Source organism: Drosophila kikkawai, chromosome 3L (genome assembly GCF_030179895.1).
Source record: "Drosophila kikkawai strain 14028-0561.14 chromosome 3L, DkikHiC1v2, whole genome shotgun sequence".
NCBI classification, from domain to species: domain Eukaryota; kingdom Metazoa; phylum Arthropoda; class Insecta; order Diptera; family Drosophilidae; genus Drosophila; species Drosophila kikkawai.
Window position 1 is genome coordinate 9,197,291 of NC_091730.1, and position 16,670 is coordinate 9,213,960.

The 16,670-nt window shown below is 37.3% G+C and overlaps 2 protein-coding genes across 3 annotated transcripts; one reads left to right on the top strand and one right to left on the bottom strand.

The window, feature by feature from the left end:
- The first annotated feature begins 569 nt into the window (after nt 1-569).
- Nucleotides 570-3,373, top strand: Mpcp2 (Mitochondrial phosphate carrier protein 2). 2 transcript variants are annotated; one of them, XM_017164095.2, is made up of 4 exons: nt 570-707; nt 1,019-1,439; nt 1,601-1,941; nt 2,483-3,373. In XM_017164095.2, exons 2-4 carry the CDS (start codon nt 1,053-1,055, stop codon nt 2,820-2,822), a joined length of 1,068 nt encoding a protein of 355 aa, XP_017019584.1. In that variant the 5' UTR covers nt 570-707; nt 1,019-1,052; the 3' UTR covers nt 2,823-3,373. The 2 variants fall into 2 exon arrangements, with proteins under 2 accessions (XP_017019584.1, XP_017019585.1); XM_017164096.3 differs by lacking the exon at nt 570-707 and adding an exon at nt 708-852.
- A 480-nt stretch (nt 3,374-3,853) lies between these two features.
- Nucleotides 3,854-14,356, bottom strand: Gbs-70E (Glycogen binding subunit 70E). Its single transcript, XM_017164027.3, has 6 exons — nt 13,886-14,356; nt 13,364-13,534; nt 10,447-10,848; nt 5,770-5,976; nt 5,335-5,647; nt 3,854-5,261 (listed from the first exon to the last, which is right to left on the bottom strand). Exons 2-6 carry the CDS (start codon nt 13,453-13,455, stop codon nt 5,085-5,087), a joined length of 1,191 nt encoding a protein of 396 aa, XP_017019516.1. The 5' UTR covers nt 13,456-13,534; nt 13,886-14,356; the 3' UTR covers nt 3,854-5,084.
- Between the last annotated feature and the right edge of the window lie 2,314 nt (nt 14,357-16,670).

Consider the following 16,670-nt stretch of genomic DNA (forward strand, 5'->3'; position numbering starts at 1 on the left):
TTTGTATGGGAATGCCGATATTTCTATAATATTACGATCTTGACTACCCTAAAATATTCCCTACACGAATTAAGTTCTAAAAATATGTAGGCAATATATTCAGATGCATAGGGCATTACACGAAGAAGAACTCTGCTAAATTATCGCTAGATATTGGTTTACCTTTTGTTATCTCCTATAATTATTTTTAACCTACTGTACATTTCATTCAACTATCCCCTGATTATTTTTTATTAAGTTTCAGGCTTTTGTTAAATATTTGCAATCCATCGCATAAACGCAGTGGCAGCTAATTAATGTATTTTTTCTCGACCCTGCCACGGTCACACGATTCTTAGGGTCACACAGCCGCCCGTAACTCTGATCGTCCAGATATTTTTTAGCCACCTTCACAACTTTTTGGCGTTTTACTAGCTTTTGTCAAAAGCTTTTTAAGCGGCAGCCAGTGTTCCCTAGATTTAGGGGTTTTTTTAAACTTGTATTAATACATATGTATAAAAAAACATTAAATTAAAGTAACAAAAAGATGTTTCTTCCTTATAATTTTGAATTTAACTGATTTTTTAAATTTAGGGGAAAACTGGATTTTTTAGGGGAAAATTTACACTTTTCGAGATTTTTTCATCTGGCAACACTGCCGGCAGCACCACTCCCCCTCTTCATTCTTTGAATCCCCGCCCACGAAGCGAAAACGTTGCTGACGAAGTGTAAGTGCGAAAATTGTAGGGCCGAAAAATTGCATAAGACTCTCCAGTCAAAAATTTAAATCAAACGTGACACCAGCTCCGAAATCAGATAAAATTTCTGTGAACTTTGTTTTGTTTCTGTTGTAACACCGCCAGAAGAAACCCCGTAAGTGGGATGAAATTCTTGGCACGGCACGCCGTTATGTAACCTAGAAAAGCAGCAAGCAGCTGATTGCTGCGCTGAAGGAAATATAATTAGATAAAGCACATGTCTGGCGGCGCCTGATAAATACACATATAGCTTACGGTTCCCTCTCCCCTTTCTCTTGCAGACGACCTTGTCCCGTAGCAGATCCAGCAATCAAGATGTTCTCAAGCTTCTTTGAAACCGCCAGGAACTCACCCTTCCGCAGCCCCTTCACGCCCGTGCAATGTGACGCTGCCACCAAGATTGCGGAGGATCCCCAGCCCGTTCAGGGACGCGAAATCGCTGCGGCCGCCACTGCCAACCAGAATGATTCGTGCGAATTCGGCAGCAACAAGTACTTTGCGCTGTGCGGTATCGGTGGCATCCTCAGCTGCGGCACCACCCACACCTTTGTGGTTCCCCTGGATTTGGTCAAGTGCCGCCTGCAGGTCGACTCGGCCAAGTACAAGAATCTGTTCCATGGCTTCAAGGTCACCGTTGCGGAGGAGGGTGCTCGCGGCCTGGCCAAGGGATGGTTCCCCACCCTGTTGGGTTACTCGGCGCAGGTACGTCGGGGTTCGGGGGGTTGCATAATCACGTGAAGGCGGAGGGAACGTGACACGGTCACCTGATGGCCCCAATTACATTGACATAGATATGCACAAGAAAGCTGTCCAAATCAGATCGTTTGTGATTAATCAATTAATTCCCATTTCATTTTCCTTAGGGTCTCTGCAAATTCGGTCTGTACGAGCTGTTCAAGGTGAAGTACTCTGAGATCATTGGCGAGGAGAATGCCTACCTGTACCGCACCTCCTTGTATCTGGCTGCTTCCGCCTCGGCTGAGTTCTTCGCCGATATTGCTCTGTCTCCATTCGAGGCTGCCAAGGTTAAGATCCAGACTGTGCCCGGTTTTGCCAACAACTTCCGCGAGGCTGTGCCCAAGATGCTGAAGGAGGAGGGTGTCAATGCCTTCTACAAGGGTCTAGTGCCACTGTGGATGCGACAGATCCCATACACCATGATGAAGTTCGCTTGCTTCGAGCGCACCGTGGAGCTGCTGTACAAGTAAGTTTTATTTTTAATGAATTAGAAAAGAAGAGGGTTTTGAAGTAAGAGGATTTGTTTATAGTTGGAGTAAGAGAAAATATGTAGCACTTTCTTGGAATTAGGTTATTATATATAGTTTCTTTATCAAGGTTCAAAGTCCACTTTAATTTCTTTAAAGGGAATATAACATTTAAATGTTATTTAATATATTTCAAATGCCAAAAATTAATACTTTATTTAGTTTTGCATAACGTCACCGAGTAATTAAATTATATTCTGGGTGAAAATTAATTTTTAGCGCTTTGCCAGTCAGCAGATAAGAACAACGTCTCAACAACCAATGCAAAAGTAATTTATTGTTATCTAGACAAGATATAGTGTTCTTTAACGTATCATGAAGTAGGTTTCCTTTCTTCCTGAAAAATCAATAAACTTTCTTCCGTATTGCCTTATGTAATGCTGAAAAATGGCAGGACCTACTCTAAACCTTAGCAAAACCTCTAAAAAAGTAATACAAATTTAAACTAATATTAATAATGGACTTCTCTCTTTCCTTTAGGTATGTGGTACCCAAGCCCCGTGCCGACTGCAGCAAGGGCGAGCAGCTGGTCGTCACCTTTGCCGCTGGTTACATTGCCGGTGTCTTCTGTGCCGTTGTGTCCCATCCCGCTGATGTTGTGGTGTCCAAACTGAACCAGACCAAGGGCGCCAGCGCTGTGGATGTGGCCAAGTCTCTCGGCTTCAGGGGCATGTGGAATGGCTTGACGCCGCGTATCATTATGATCGGTACCCTGACCGCTCTGCAATGGTTCATCTACGATGGTGTCAAGGTTGCCCTGGGCATTCCCCGCCCGCCGCCACCAGAGATGCCCGCCAGCCTGAAGGCCAAGCAGCATTAAAATGGGATTAGTCGTAAAGATACCACAGAGTTGATCCAGTTTAGCGCGATTGTGGGCAGAACCTATAGGGGAGAGCAACATACTTTTATTTTCTAACGTTATACATTTTGCCTAGAAGCAGCCTTTTGGGCCATATCTCTTCAAGATCAGTGTTGCGTGTGTACATTCCTGGAACAACGTACATAACTCGATGCGTTTCAATGTCACGGCAATTTATCTACACTAGTACTATATAAAGAGCAATTTATTCTTATTTTAGTTACTGAACATTCTGTCTTATGCATCTAAGCTACCACACTCAAGTTCAAAGTATTTCAATTCCATATACAATCTAACACTATATACTATATATCTTTAGCCCAATGTGAGTCTAGTTACCGCTGGAAAGTATGCCCGTATGTTGTCCCCTTTGTTGGTCCAGCCCCTTGTTCACCCTGCCACACACATGCGAATATGATATTATGCTGTTTCAATTGTATGACCCCCGCTCCGTACCCCAAAACAGAAAGCACTCTGAATAAATTAAATTATAAAATATATAAAAACCACTACTAACGATGCGTTTTTTCTAATCTAATGCAACTCTTTATTAAACGGGAACTGGTTCTGGCGTTTAAAGTCTCGCAATGATAGCCTTTGACCAATACAAATACTTGATCTTGACTTTGAAAAGCTTAAATGGGGCTGTTTGATTAACTTAACCCAGGGGAGGAAGAGGAGGCACAATGCAGGCGGGTAATTGAGCATTATGATGGGATCATGATTAAATTTTAGTTTTATTTTACATTTGAGTAATTTATAAATTTAATTTATTTCTTTATATAAAGAAAATATGGTTAAAAAAGGAAAGTATTTTGGAGAGGGCGTGTCAGAACGCTCTTTTGTATGTACGAAAAAAAAAGAAGATTAGAAAAGTAAAGCATTTTAAAGGGGGAGTGTCCAAGTGACACCGCCCAAGGAAACTTTTATATTTTCCATTAAATTCAAATAACCGCATCTAATAATTAAAAAATGTAAATACAAAATCCCAGTTTTTTTTTCAAAAATATATTTATTTTGTTGTTTATGAGCAATGAGCTGAATAAGACAATATAATGGCTCGTTGTGTCATAAGTTGTGTTAAAAACTAAATAATCATAGAGTACGTTTTTTATATGTATATGGGCACATATATATAGTTGATTCATATTCACGTTACGTCAGTTGGGCTGAGTCTGGCTTACTAACTAAATAACCTCTAAGAACTACAAGCTAGACATCTTGACTTAACTTTAAAACTCATAGGTATATAAATGTATTTAACAGGCAATTTTCTGGTATATAATTTTTATCGTTTGTTTTTTGTTTCTGTATGTACAAATCGCTTAAGGCTAGCTAGGTGTATATGTATATGTAGAATATATAGTCGGGGATCTGGATCACACAAAACAATGAGGACAAAGAACTGTTTGTTTTCCGTTTGTTGTGTTTTTAATTTTAATTTTATTTCATAATTATATTGCAGGACGTGTTTTCTTCTCCGTAACAAGCCATTTCAGTCTTAGCGTTTCAAATAACCAAAAAAAAGGAAATAATTGTATAATGAAATGAAAAGAAATAAAAATGGGGGGAACAAATAATAAAACGAATAAGCTTATGGTCTAATATTTTGTTTGATTTGTTGTGTGTGTGTTTTTGTTTGTTTGTTTTTTTCGTTCTTTATTTTGCAATTGCAGAAAATTTCGAAACAATGGTTTGCTAGGATACTTCACGCCTCAAAATTCCTCTCTTCTCCTTACGTTTTTTTATGGGGGTTTTCTTTCGTTTTTAGTTTAGTTTTTACATAAATCTAATATCAGTTATACAAGAGTTGTAGACAATCACACAGGCATACACAGGTAAACATATATATAAATCTTGTTGCTTTAGTTTTCTTCTTTACAATCGAACATACAACATTTTAGAGGATTAAAATTGATAAAAGTCAAATAAACATACAAATTTGGGCTCTTTTCTAATAGAAGTAGTTATCGGGAGCCCCCCTATATCTCTCATGGCACGTTTAAATTGGGATTTTTGTACCAGGCTATACGCTTAAGTCAAACAAAAAGGTTTCGTTAGTGGTAAAAATCTTTTAGACTCTCTCTCTGTCCCTAACACTGTCAATTTAAAATTTAAAAAATCTTTTCCGATTCTGTTCATGTGGCCTAAATGAGAAACTTAATTCCTTGTTGAGCTGGGGCCAGGGAAGTCCACTTCCCCGGTTTCACCCAGGCAATCTTTTTACCAATATGGCGTATGTGGCTCCTGGTGCCAGCCATTTTGGTCCTGCACCTTGGCCAAGGCATCGGTCAGGGTGGACCGCATTTGTTGGCTCGAATTGCGATTCTGTCCCTTATCATAGGGCGAAAGGGCGTTGTAATAAAAGGGCGATCGCTTGCTGATGGTGTAGTTTTTACCCTGCAATAATATCAAAAAATATGTATATATTTAAAATAAAATATTTAATATTTTTTCTATTGACAAAACTCACATCATTATTATCCCAATATTCTGTTTCGTTGGTGCGGTAGCAAATGCAGAATTCCAGGCGCTTAGAGGATGGCGGCAGGGTGATCTTGAAGGAGAATGTATCGAAGACGACATGGGCACAGGTGGTCGGGCCATAAGCTCTGGCAAATGTGCAAAAGATGTCCTGCTGGCTCTTCCAGTCGTCCCAGGTCACACGTACAATGATCTCCTTCTGGAAGTCGATGTTCTTCACCTTGATGGTGCCCACCACAATCGACTCCTCATCCTTGACGATCACATTCTCCAGGGAAACAAAGTCACGCTCTATCTTTTGTCTAAAAGAAATTTATGTATATTTTTTTGAGTTTTAAATATATTTTAAAATTTAATATTTAATTTAATTCGATAATCATTTTAAATTCCTTTTATAATAGTTTTATTAGCTTCCAAAACTCACCTAAATGATAGATAGTCTGAGGCCGGCTGCTTGAAGTCCACCGTCCACTGATCTGGCGGATGTGGACTGACCAGGCCCTGTGTTATCTGCTCCAAGAACTTCATGCTCCAATAGGGCGGCACGTTCGAGGGTTCGGACATCACACGAACCTCGGTCAGCGATAGGCCCTCATCATCGGCAAAGATCACATGCTTTTTGGGGCCGCGACTGCCAAAATGAAAAGAAAAGAATAGAAAAGAAATCCCATCAGTTGAGTACATCACAATAAATTATATATAAATTACCTATTCATTATTAAAAAATATATTTATATTTAAAAGAAATGTAGATTTGACCCCAGCATTATCAGTTTGACTTGACCCCCCCAATTTGGAAATATATGTATTTAATTACTTAATGGTCATTGACTTTGCTTCTTTGGTCCGCAAAGATTTCTATTTTTAAGCTAAACAGTTGGATTTTATTGGTTTGTTTTGACTTTTAGTTTACCTAACTGCGTCGTTGTCAAATGCATTTTTTTATAACATTTTTTTAGCTCCTGTGAGATAACCAAGATCTTCTCTATCAGTCTGCCAATTTTTGTAATTTTCCAAATACCTAAAGGTATTTCCTATATTTTATTTCCCTTTTCTTTAGAAACATATTATATCTTCCAAAAAAATGCTGTTCCCGAAAAATTCCCTGCGTCATAAAAAGAGTAATGTGTATGAAATATGTTGTTGCTTTTTTTTATTTTTAGCAGTCACGTAGTACGGTCTTGCCAAAGATTTGCCTTAATCTATATGTAAAACACGCCTACTTTCCACCATTGCCTTTCTTTTTTGTTTTTGGTTTTATTGGGCGACCCGGCCCACGAGTCTTTGGCTTAAATGTAAATAAAAACACGCCCCACTAGGATATATAGTATATGTACATATGTATATGATGGATAAACTCGTGATTCAAAATGTAGGAAATAATTCAAGAAATTCTGGAATTTCGGATATTTGAAACAGAACCAATCTGAGTTTGGCAAGAGACTGAAAATCCCTTGGTATATATTTTATACATATTCTTTTTAAAATATATATGAAGATACAATACTGTTTTTCATTTAAATATGTGTATAATGTCAGGGAAGTGTTAAGGAAATACTTATTATGGTTCTAAATTTATTTCTTCCTTGTTTCATAATATTTCATGATTTATTATATTTTGTATATTTATTCTAACAATTCTTTTATAATGGAAAATTAGTAATCAGCTATTTTTATTGTTCTACTTTTATATCAGGTTTAAAAATATTAAAACTTCTATCTAAATATGTGTAAAACATCAGAAAAGTATAAGGGAAACACTTTTTATAGTTCTATATTTTTTTATAATTGATTATCTTTTTTAAAATTTTTATTGAAAATGTTCTTATGAGGGAACTAAGTTCCCTGGATTTTTATTCCCCATATCAACCTTTTTTCCTTTTAGAAAGTTGACCATAAAATCGATAAGATATTGAGACTAATTTTGGCTAATCAGACCAGTTAGGGGCTCGCTTTTTAATAGCTCTTTTCGCTGTTGTCAAACCAAAATAAACCCCACTAATGCTGAGAAACTGAAAAGTTTCCGTCAGTTGGAGGAAGCCTTATAACCCACACACCCCATGGTGCAGAATTTATTTGGTCTGCAAATTGAAGGAGGGAGCCGGGGGAAAACGCATCGAGTGCTAAATATATATGAGAAGTACAAATAGCCAACAGTTTTGTTGGCTATTGCCAGGCTGGCTGGCTCTCTCTGTTTATTGAACGCCGGCTGGCTGGTTTGCTCTGGCAGTACTATTCGCCGGAGATCGCACCACCTCGACTCGACTCGAAACGGATCGAAACGGATCGAGGCGACTATCGACGATCACGCATCGAGGGCATGATCGGCTGTGCGCCTGCTGTTACTGCATTTTCTTCAACAGGTTTCTTTCCGAGACGATCGCTTATCTGACGTGTGTGGGCCTCAACGCCCAACCAGAAATCAGAAATCAGAGACCACAGACGGGTCTCTTGGCCGCCGCTTTCCTGTAACGTTGTCAACTTTTAAAAGAGATCGCCCGAAGAAGTAATAAAAAAAACGAAATATATGTTATATTAATTTACATTTCCATTTTCCCCACATTTTCCTCCAAGGGAAACGAGTTTGAATGCATTTGTTCAACACCTAAAAGGCAGTCGCATTACGGAACGCATTTAATTTCGAGGGTCCGGTTTACAACAAGTCCATAAATTTGTCAGCTTCTCAATATGCAAGGCACAAGCATTAAGGGGAAAGGAGAAACAAGTTTCGAAGACATTAAAAAGGGATTTTTAAAAACCAAAAACCCGAGGAAATTATGCCTAAAAATACTTTACAATTCCGCAGTTTTCAATCTGTTAGCCTTGCTCGAGTCCCCCAAATTTTTGTAATTGAGTCAATAACCTGTCCACAAAAAATATTCTGCCAAGACCTGTTGAAATTTTTACAACTGTCTAATTTGATGGTCAGCCTAGTTGACCTTATAGTTGGTCTAGTTTTGTTGTTTTTGCTTAATGAATCAAGACATTTCCGTCTTGGATTTTGGCAACATTTTCAGGTTTTCCTAAAATTTTATTATGTCTTTTCTACGCACGTTTTAGTTGCTTTGGAAATTTCCCCTACGCACAGTCAAAGTCCACTACTAAGTAAGCGTCTGAAAATAGTTTTATTTGGAATTTTTGTTCGTCTTAATGACTTTTCTTTATAAAACTTAATTTTCTAAAAAAAAGGTTACACTCTTAGACATTTACAGAATTTTTTCTGCATTTTTTCTGAATTTGTTCAGCTGATGGTGCGCCAACATTTTTACATCAAACGCAACGCCTCAGCCTCACATTTTTCTGATCGATTCACGTGAGTCTCGCATGAACATCGGACATATCTCCCCATCTTCTGCCTCTACTAGATGTGTATATATAACCTTATGGCTGTGTGTGCTTGTAATGTTGAAATATTTTTAGTTTACGTTACACCCGAAAAAAATTTGGTGTGTTTAATGACGCCTTTCGCTTGAGAGCGATCACGCTTCTAGGCTAATAATTCTTCGGCCTTGACGTGACCCGTCTGCGTCGTTTTATGGTTGATCTTGATCATTTTCGGTTTTCTTTTCATTTATTTTTAGGGTTGTGGGAAGGTAATTATGAAAAGAAGAAAGCTTTTTTTCATGGGCTGTCAAATGTGATTGAAATAAAGGGAAGCACAAGACGTCCCAACGAGTGACAGGATATTGATGGATGAGCTAAATATGCATCCAAGGGATACATTTTTATTTTGTCATCAATTTTCGTTCAGTGCATTTCGTAACTGATAAAACCAGGCATATAACATACGCAACCGCAAGTTGTATACACAAAAGCTGAAAGCACGCGTCTGGTTTACATTGATAATAAATATTACGGGGTAAATTGCATTTACGTAGAGAGGCTGTGGAGGGGTTTAAGCTTGCTATACCCTCGTCTCGTCTAGACATTGCCCAAATAGAAATTCTAGTGCGCCGTCTTTTGACGCAAATGCATGTATCATTTATTTTCTCTATCTCAATGTACATACACACCAAGAACAATGTATTACGTATTTTTAGCAATTTTTCTTTTATTTTAAATGTCAAATTCAAGTGCAAAGAAGGAAATTCGCTTCCCAGGGCTTGCTGAAAGCGAAAGATATTATTTTTCAGGGCCTCGCATATGAATCAATAATGAACTGAGAATATATATATTACGTGTATAGAAAGAGAAAACGAAAATAATGGCGCCTGGCCGTTTGGTTCTATAGTATGTGTGTGCGATTTTTTATCTTAGAGATACTAGATAGAACCCCTCGCGATCGCGATGCAGTGGCGTGTTTTTCTTTTGGCACATTTCTGCACTCATTTAGATAATTTATATTTTGTTTTTGTGGAATTGCATGTTCTTAAATTTAGCTTAACATTTTGCTTTTACTTGTATATATACCCAAATATTCCCTAGAGTATATTTTATGGATCTTTTTGCGCCTGGGATTGCAATTGCTTTTCCGTTCTTATTTACCAAATGACATGTGCTCTCTATGACGTCTTTGGGAAAGTTGTTTGACTGCCAAGAGATTGTGTTTTTTGCTTCTACTTGAACTATCGTTAATGACTTAAATACGATATACTTTTTTGTTTATAAATGGGAAACAGGAAATGGCATTTTGGCGGCTTTATTTCGGGGTGCTTGCTTGGGCTTTATGTACTCCTAAGACATTTTTTATACTGAAACGATTTTAATGGCTTTCCTGTGATGCCTTTATTTTCTACATAAAAAACCCTTATATTTGATATGATCTTACGACTTTCTTTGAGCCCAACCACAAGCTACCAAGTTACCCAGATAACTCATCTTAAGCTTCTTCTGTTACCCAACTCTCTCTATCATTTTCTCATTTTCTTTAAATCCATTCGATATCTTTTGCCTCTTCAATGAATCACTTATGGGGCGTTACACCCATTCTGACCACAATTGGCTAGACCTCACAACCCACAAAAAAGTCTCAACTAGTTCAGTTGGTGGTTTTTGTAAGTGCGGCGCCATTATCTTTGCTGGCCTGACGTCAAAGTGACTGAACCCGCCCTCTCGATCGAATTACGTTTATGATGATGTAATCTTATCTTTCCAAACTCACCTCAGTTCGCAGTGGGTTGGTCCGTTAATGTCGCTATCCTTGCTGCACATACAGCCATGGCTGGCACTGTCCGTGACATCGCCTTCGGTGTCCGTTGGCGAGAGATCTGTGGTAATGGGGCTGGCCGATGAGCTGTTCACATTCTGGGATGATTTGTGCAGGCAGGATTTGCGGCTGAGACAGGACTTGGGCTGGTTAGTGAGCAGCGGGGCGGAGGCCATCCGTTCCAGGTAGCTCCGGCCGGATCGACTGCCCACACCCAAGGGCGTGGCGCCAGCCTTCTGCTGACTGGGGCCCTGTCCCTGGACCGCCGCCGAGGCGTTGTTGACCATGGCTTTGGAGGCCAGAGTTATCACTTGGGGCCGGCAGTAGCGAGACGCTCGGTTGGGCTCGTCATTGTAGCTGGAAAAGAGAGGGAAGTATGTGAGTTTTAAACGAATAAAATTTTTAAAGACTAAGATATTGTAAACTTATAATAAAAACTTTTTAATTTTGTGTTTAATAAATCCTACAAGAAGTCTTAAATTGAAACATAAATTCAATCTCTAAAACCTCCAGTTGCTAAATATAATTTATTAATACAAAATATCACCAGATGTGTCCGTTTTTTTGTGATCTTTTTTTCTTTGCATAGATAAAGAAATGAGGACCTCTCGGATCAGTCTTTTATTTTGGGCATCTACGCATCAAGCTGCACTTTTATCAGGCCTGATAAGAGGCTTTGGTTTTAAATTTTTACTGCTATATTATTCGCCTCCATTGTCCAGAGGCCTATGTATACTACTTGATCTTGTACTTATATTGCTTTTGATACCCGCATATATATTGTCTATAAAGAAACATTGCTGATAAGACAACGGAGAGTTGCGCACGACCTCCCCACTTGATTTTGGATTGTTGTGGGGGGAATTTAATATTTAATTGAAGCATATTTGTTTGGGCTCTCCGTTGAGTCATCGCTGAAAATGTATTTTCAGACAGAGACTCACTCACTCATCTCATTCGCCGTGTTAGTTATCATACGTTTTTTGGCTAGACATTTATGAAACTAAAAAGTCAATGCTTGATAAGGCTTGAACCTGTAGTTCTAGTGGACTTTCGCATGCTAAAAAACATATGCTGGTTCCATGCTGATACCGCTTTTTTCGGCGTGGGCCTGGCTATGAGAACTTTTCCGTCTGCCCTGCCTGGTTATCACTGCCTTTTATTGGCTAATTGCTGCAGTCTCGACCCTTTATCAGCATATTTAGTGCCTGAGTTGGCAACTTGAAAAATTTCAAGTGTTTTCGATGTCATACCACCGAGTTACTTCAGTTATTTCCAGTATTGATCATGGGTAAATGGTATTAGAAATCGTCAGCAGTAGTTGTAAAATTACGCTGTGAATTCTCAAGTGAATTGACGCAGAAACAGCTGAGTTACTTGAGTTAGTTGGAGTGTTTAGGGATTACTCCGAGGAATACCACTGACGTTCCTTGATAGGAATGGTTTTCCAGGGTGGTTTTCTATTGTAAATACGGATTTCCAGAGCTATAATAGTCTTGGATTTGCTCTATCTTAAGGTCTTTAATCTTAACTGATTATTTTGTAGAATTTTCAGTTCCTTTTGCTCGTTTTGTTCACATATAAATATTTATTTTTAGCTAGCCATAAATTATACGAATTTTGTTATTGTACATTTATCATTCACCAAAAATAAAATGCTCACTACAAAATGCAGCGCGTGCAGCAAATGAAGCGCCGCAAATTTGTTTTATTGGATCAATTGCTATATGGTACACCCTAGCCTCCCTTTACCGATTTGTCATAACTTTCGGATGGCTCGTGTGCCCCTGAGAAACCGAAAAAAAATGTAAGAAAAAAAGTATCGTCAGAGCGCCACGCGCTTATTTGTCGCCAAGCGAGCAACATCTCCCCAACTCGTGAACAATTCTCCAAACCCAAATCTCTTTCTCTCTCTCCGACAGAAGATCACCTCAGCATCGGCGAAATGTTTGTTTTGGGTCTTGCCTTGCCTTGATCTTGAATGGTTTCACTTCATATTTTTTTCGCCAATCTGTTGTCAACCAAGAAACGAGCCTTAGTCGCCGGGAATATTTTTAGTACCCCTGCATTCGCTGTGTTCTTGAAATGTTTTCACGTTTAGTTCGCTTTTTAAAGTATTAAAAATACAAGTTTTTCCGCTATTGAACAGTTGGCTTAAATGTTTTTAAGTGACAGCTGGTACAGGTGTTTCAGTTACTTCAATATTTGAAGACCTCAAAAGAAACATTTAGTAAACATTAACTGAAATTCATTCTGTTACATTCATTAAACAGAATTGTTGATTTACTCGTTGTTTGTTCAGCTGCAACTAAGAATTCTTTTATTTTTTATAAAAATTGAAAAACGAAAAAATTATAAAAGAAAAATTTTTATGTTCGATTTTCTTTTTAAAGTAATTTTTACTCAATATTTTCTTATAGCCCTCTTTTTTATTAAATGTTTATATCATCTTTTTTGTTGTATAACAACGGAAGTGATAAACACAACATTTTTTTTGTTTAAGTCATGTAATCTCACAAATTTATCGACTGCTTAATCAACATTTTTTCTGTTTCTTTTATTAACACGTACACACACACACCTGTTGAAAACAAAATGTATCTTAAAATGTATCTGGAAAAATACCTGTCGAGTTATATAGGCTGATAAGAAAATAAAAAGAAAGTTTGTGTTAAGACGTGACACTGGTAAAAAACTAAAACGTGTCCAGGTTTTTCTATCACACGAAAACTCTTTTCAGATTTCCCAAGTTAATTTATTTTGATTGGCAGCCGAAACTCGTGAGTTCACTTAAATCAATTTAGTAATAAATTAGGCCAAGTGGCTGGAATATTTATTTATTATTAGTTATTTAGTTTTTTTGTAAACTTACTTTAACGATTGACGCTGATGTCCGCTCATGAAGTCCGCCAGAAAACTAACGGGTGGACTGTGACTGAATATGGGCGGACTGTGTGAAATCATTTTATATATAGGGCTTCGATCTGCGCTCTGATTACAAAATGTTCTCTACAAACAAGGAACTTTATGTGTTTGGAAGGCCCTGTGAAAATAAATACATATAGAAAATTAAACGATTTGTTTTTGTTTTTCAATCGAAGCACAACAAATATTTTTTTTAATTGGCAAATAATATGTAAAATGGAATGCATGAGCGCTAAATAGTACATTTATGTAATTTTGAATAGCTAATCGCAGGTGGGAATCTCATTTAATGGTGTTTACACACACTAATGATGTCCGAAATGGTTAATAATAATTTTTAATGTTAATTTTTTGGCCTGATTTAATAAAGCCACTCAGTAATTTAATAAAATTTTGGTATGATAACTGAATAATTTATGATTTTAGTTTCTACTTTTGTTTATGTTTTGAGGTGAAGTTCGCCACTAACCGTTATTTTCTTATCTCTTCTGCGTCTACTCTTCGCTATCTTCTTCTGCTTCAGGGTAAAGAAGGAAAGGAACTTTTTTCTTTTCTTATTTTCTTGTGCTGTCAATCACTTTTCTTTGAGATGTGATTTTCTTAATTTAAAACCTTAATTTTTTTTTTTTACTTTTTCATATGTGCATCACGCGTGAGCGTCAGACAATGAAAACGATGGACTTTAATTGAATTTATTAAAATCCTCCGATGTGGGGGCACTTTTCGTGGACACACGCACACAACGACGAACGAACGATTTTTAATGGATTTTCACGCGGCTTTTTCTCAAGTATTACTTAATTTTTGGTGTGTGTGTTTTTTTTAAACAATTTAATGTTACAAAAAAAAAACAACAACAATTCGCGTCGCGTTCCCCGTTCCGTCTCGTTCCACTCCGTTCCGTTCCGTTCCTCCTATGAACCGTACGCTTCGGCGCTGCGAAAACGAATGAAAATGGTTCGGAGGTGCTACTTGCCGTTAAGACCCCGGTGATCCGATCGGTACACACAGAGAAAGAGGGAGCTCGAACACTTTCTGGCTCTCTTTTGTAGGTGAACCGTGCTCTCTCTCTCCCTTACTCTCTCGGGATCTACTACGTGGCTTGCATTTTTCGATTGCATTTTAATATTATCATTTACTTTGGGATGTGTGTGTGTTGGTAGCTTGGTTTTAGTTTTAGTTGCTTTGATTAGTTTTGGCGCCGCCGGCGGTGACAAAAGTCAAAACGGGTGTCAGGCCCCCGAGACATGATCACGGGCAATCTCATATAGACGGAATCTCCCGCCTCGTGGACCCTGAGTGAAATTCAGGGGAATTTGCCAAACAGATTTTCCGCCTTTCAGCTGTTTGATCATTTATTTACCTTAGTCGGTATGTGTATGTGCTGATTAGTTAAGTCCTTAAAGAATTAATATATATTTTAGATGTTAATTGTAAGGAAAGGGGTGTAGAAAACTATTTAAATTGTCTTATTAAATATTTAAAAAATTTAATATTATATATTTGACATTTTTAAGTAATTTATATACCTAAAAAACTTATTATAAATTTTAAAATATATGTACATAAAATATACAAATTATATTTCTTTATATTATAATTTAGTTAAACATTTTTTGGACTTTCTTGTATAATTGTACTATTATTTCTTGCAGTATTGCTCTCTAAATAATTTTATATTCTCCCCAATAATTTCACTCTGTGTCCTATGAGTTTTTCCCAATTGAAAATAAAATTTTTGAGTGAATTTTGGTTTCATTTATGTGTTCAGCCCACGCATTTCTTGTATATAGGAGCCTACCTTGTCACCTCTAAATCAATTAGACCATCAAAGAAGATCTTGTGTAAGATACTTATTTTACAACTTTGATATTTTTGTTGATATGGGAAGAAAACATTAGAATAATAAACTGGTTCAGAAATATTGAAAATGACAATCGGATTTAGGGGAATAATAGGGAATTTGAAAGATTGGATTCAGAAAAGATATACCTTAACTATGATATCAAAGAGTTTTATTTAACAAAAACCAAACTTCACAAGAAATAATATTTAAATAAATCAATGTAATTCCCAAACATTAAATTTGCATAAAAATAGATTTATGATTAAGTTTGATATATTCATAATCAAATTTATTGTGATGACTGAATCTTTTTTTTGGAAATAAAAGCCTATTTAAATGGGAAAATCGTTCATTTAATACCTGTAAGAGAGGCTCAAAATTCCACAGACCAAAAAAACTAATGAACCATTTGAATTGATTTTTCTCGTCGCCTTTTCCTTTTACATCTAGAGACCCCCAGACCAATTTCGACCCACATGATATCTGTCGTACCCACATCAAAGAAAAAAAAAAAAGAAAAAATGTCCCAGACAAGCGGAAACCAAAACTCAACACAGAAATGCAGTCTCGAAACAGTGACTGGGTGGTTAGACCTCTTTTATATAGAGAGCTAGAGCTACTTTTATCTATGGAATAAGAGTGGTGTTTGGTGTGCGTGCCGGGATAGAATGCACTCATGGCGGTGTTTCTGTGCCTGGATCTTGAGTTTTTTTTTTTTTCCTGCTCTGCTAATGCGTGATTTCAAATCACATCTCGAACCGCATGATAATGCAACTCCGTGGAGGGTTCACGCTTTTTGTCTCTCGAGTGTCACTCGAAAACAAAAAAACTTACTTTGAATGCGCACTTTCTTAATTTCTTTGGTTGCCGGTTGCCAACTCAGCAGCATCTCATTGAAAATCACTGTATGAACGGGTTAAAGGAGGCTAAAAGCAGTGGGCGGAGGCAGAGAGTCGATCGGCTAAATTTGTTGGACTGCACTGAAAAAAATATATATTTTTAATATAAGATTTGATTTTTGATGGTTTTAAGGGAAAAAAGTACAAGTAGTTAATAAGTTAAAAGGTAATGCTTGCATATGTAGAAATGGCATGAACTCTATATTAGGAAGGATCTGTTCTAGCTCTTCCCAGCTTTCACTAGTTTTGAGCTAGAACTAATTGGGAATTGTAAGGATATAAAGCCTTAAATTTTAGCACTGTTCAAAGAGTTTTAAAAATCAATTAAATTAAACAGTTAATTGTATTATTAAGTAATTGTTACTGGAATCATTTAATAAATTCTTTTTTTTTTTTCTTTTTTTTTTAGTGCATAGGGGCGTTTGAAGAGAAGGAGGTTGAAAAGCCGGCTGAGTTGCTTGCCTAGTTGAAAGCCGGTTTCGAGAGATCCCTGCGTGCATAAAGAAGTG

Coding starts and splice junctions, on each gene's coding strand:
- Mpcp2 (XM_017164095.2), top strand. CDS start 1,053: ATGTTCTCAAGCTTCTTTGAAACCGCCAGGAACTCACCCTTCCGCAGC. Junction 1,440..1,600: donor TGTTGGGTTACTCGGCGCAG/GTACGTCGGGGT, acceptor CATTTTCCTTAG/GGTCTCTGCAAATTCGGTCT. Junction 1,942..2,482: donor ACCGTGGAGCTGCTGTACAA/GTAAGTTTTATT, acceptor TCTTTCCTTTAG/GTATGTGGTACCCAAGCCCC.
- Gbs-70E (XM_017164027.3), bottom strand. CDS start 13,455: ATGATTTCACACAGTCCGCCCATATTCAGTCACAGTCCACCCGTTAGT. Junction 5,977..10,446: donor CCAACCCACTGCGAACTGAG/GTGAGTTTGGAA, acceptor TCATTTTGGCAG/TCGCGGCCCCAAAAAGCATG. Junction 5,648..5,769: donor TCAGACTATCTATCATTTAG/GTGAGTTTTGGA, acceptor AATTTCTTTTAG/ACAAAAGATAGAGCGTGACT.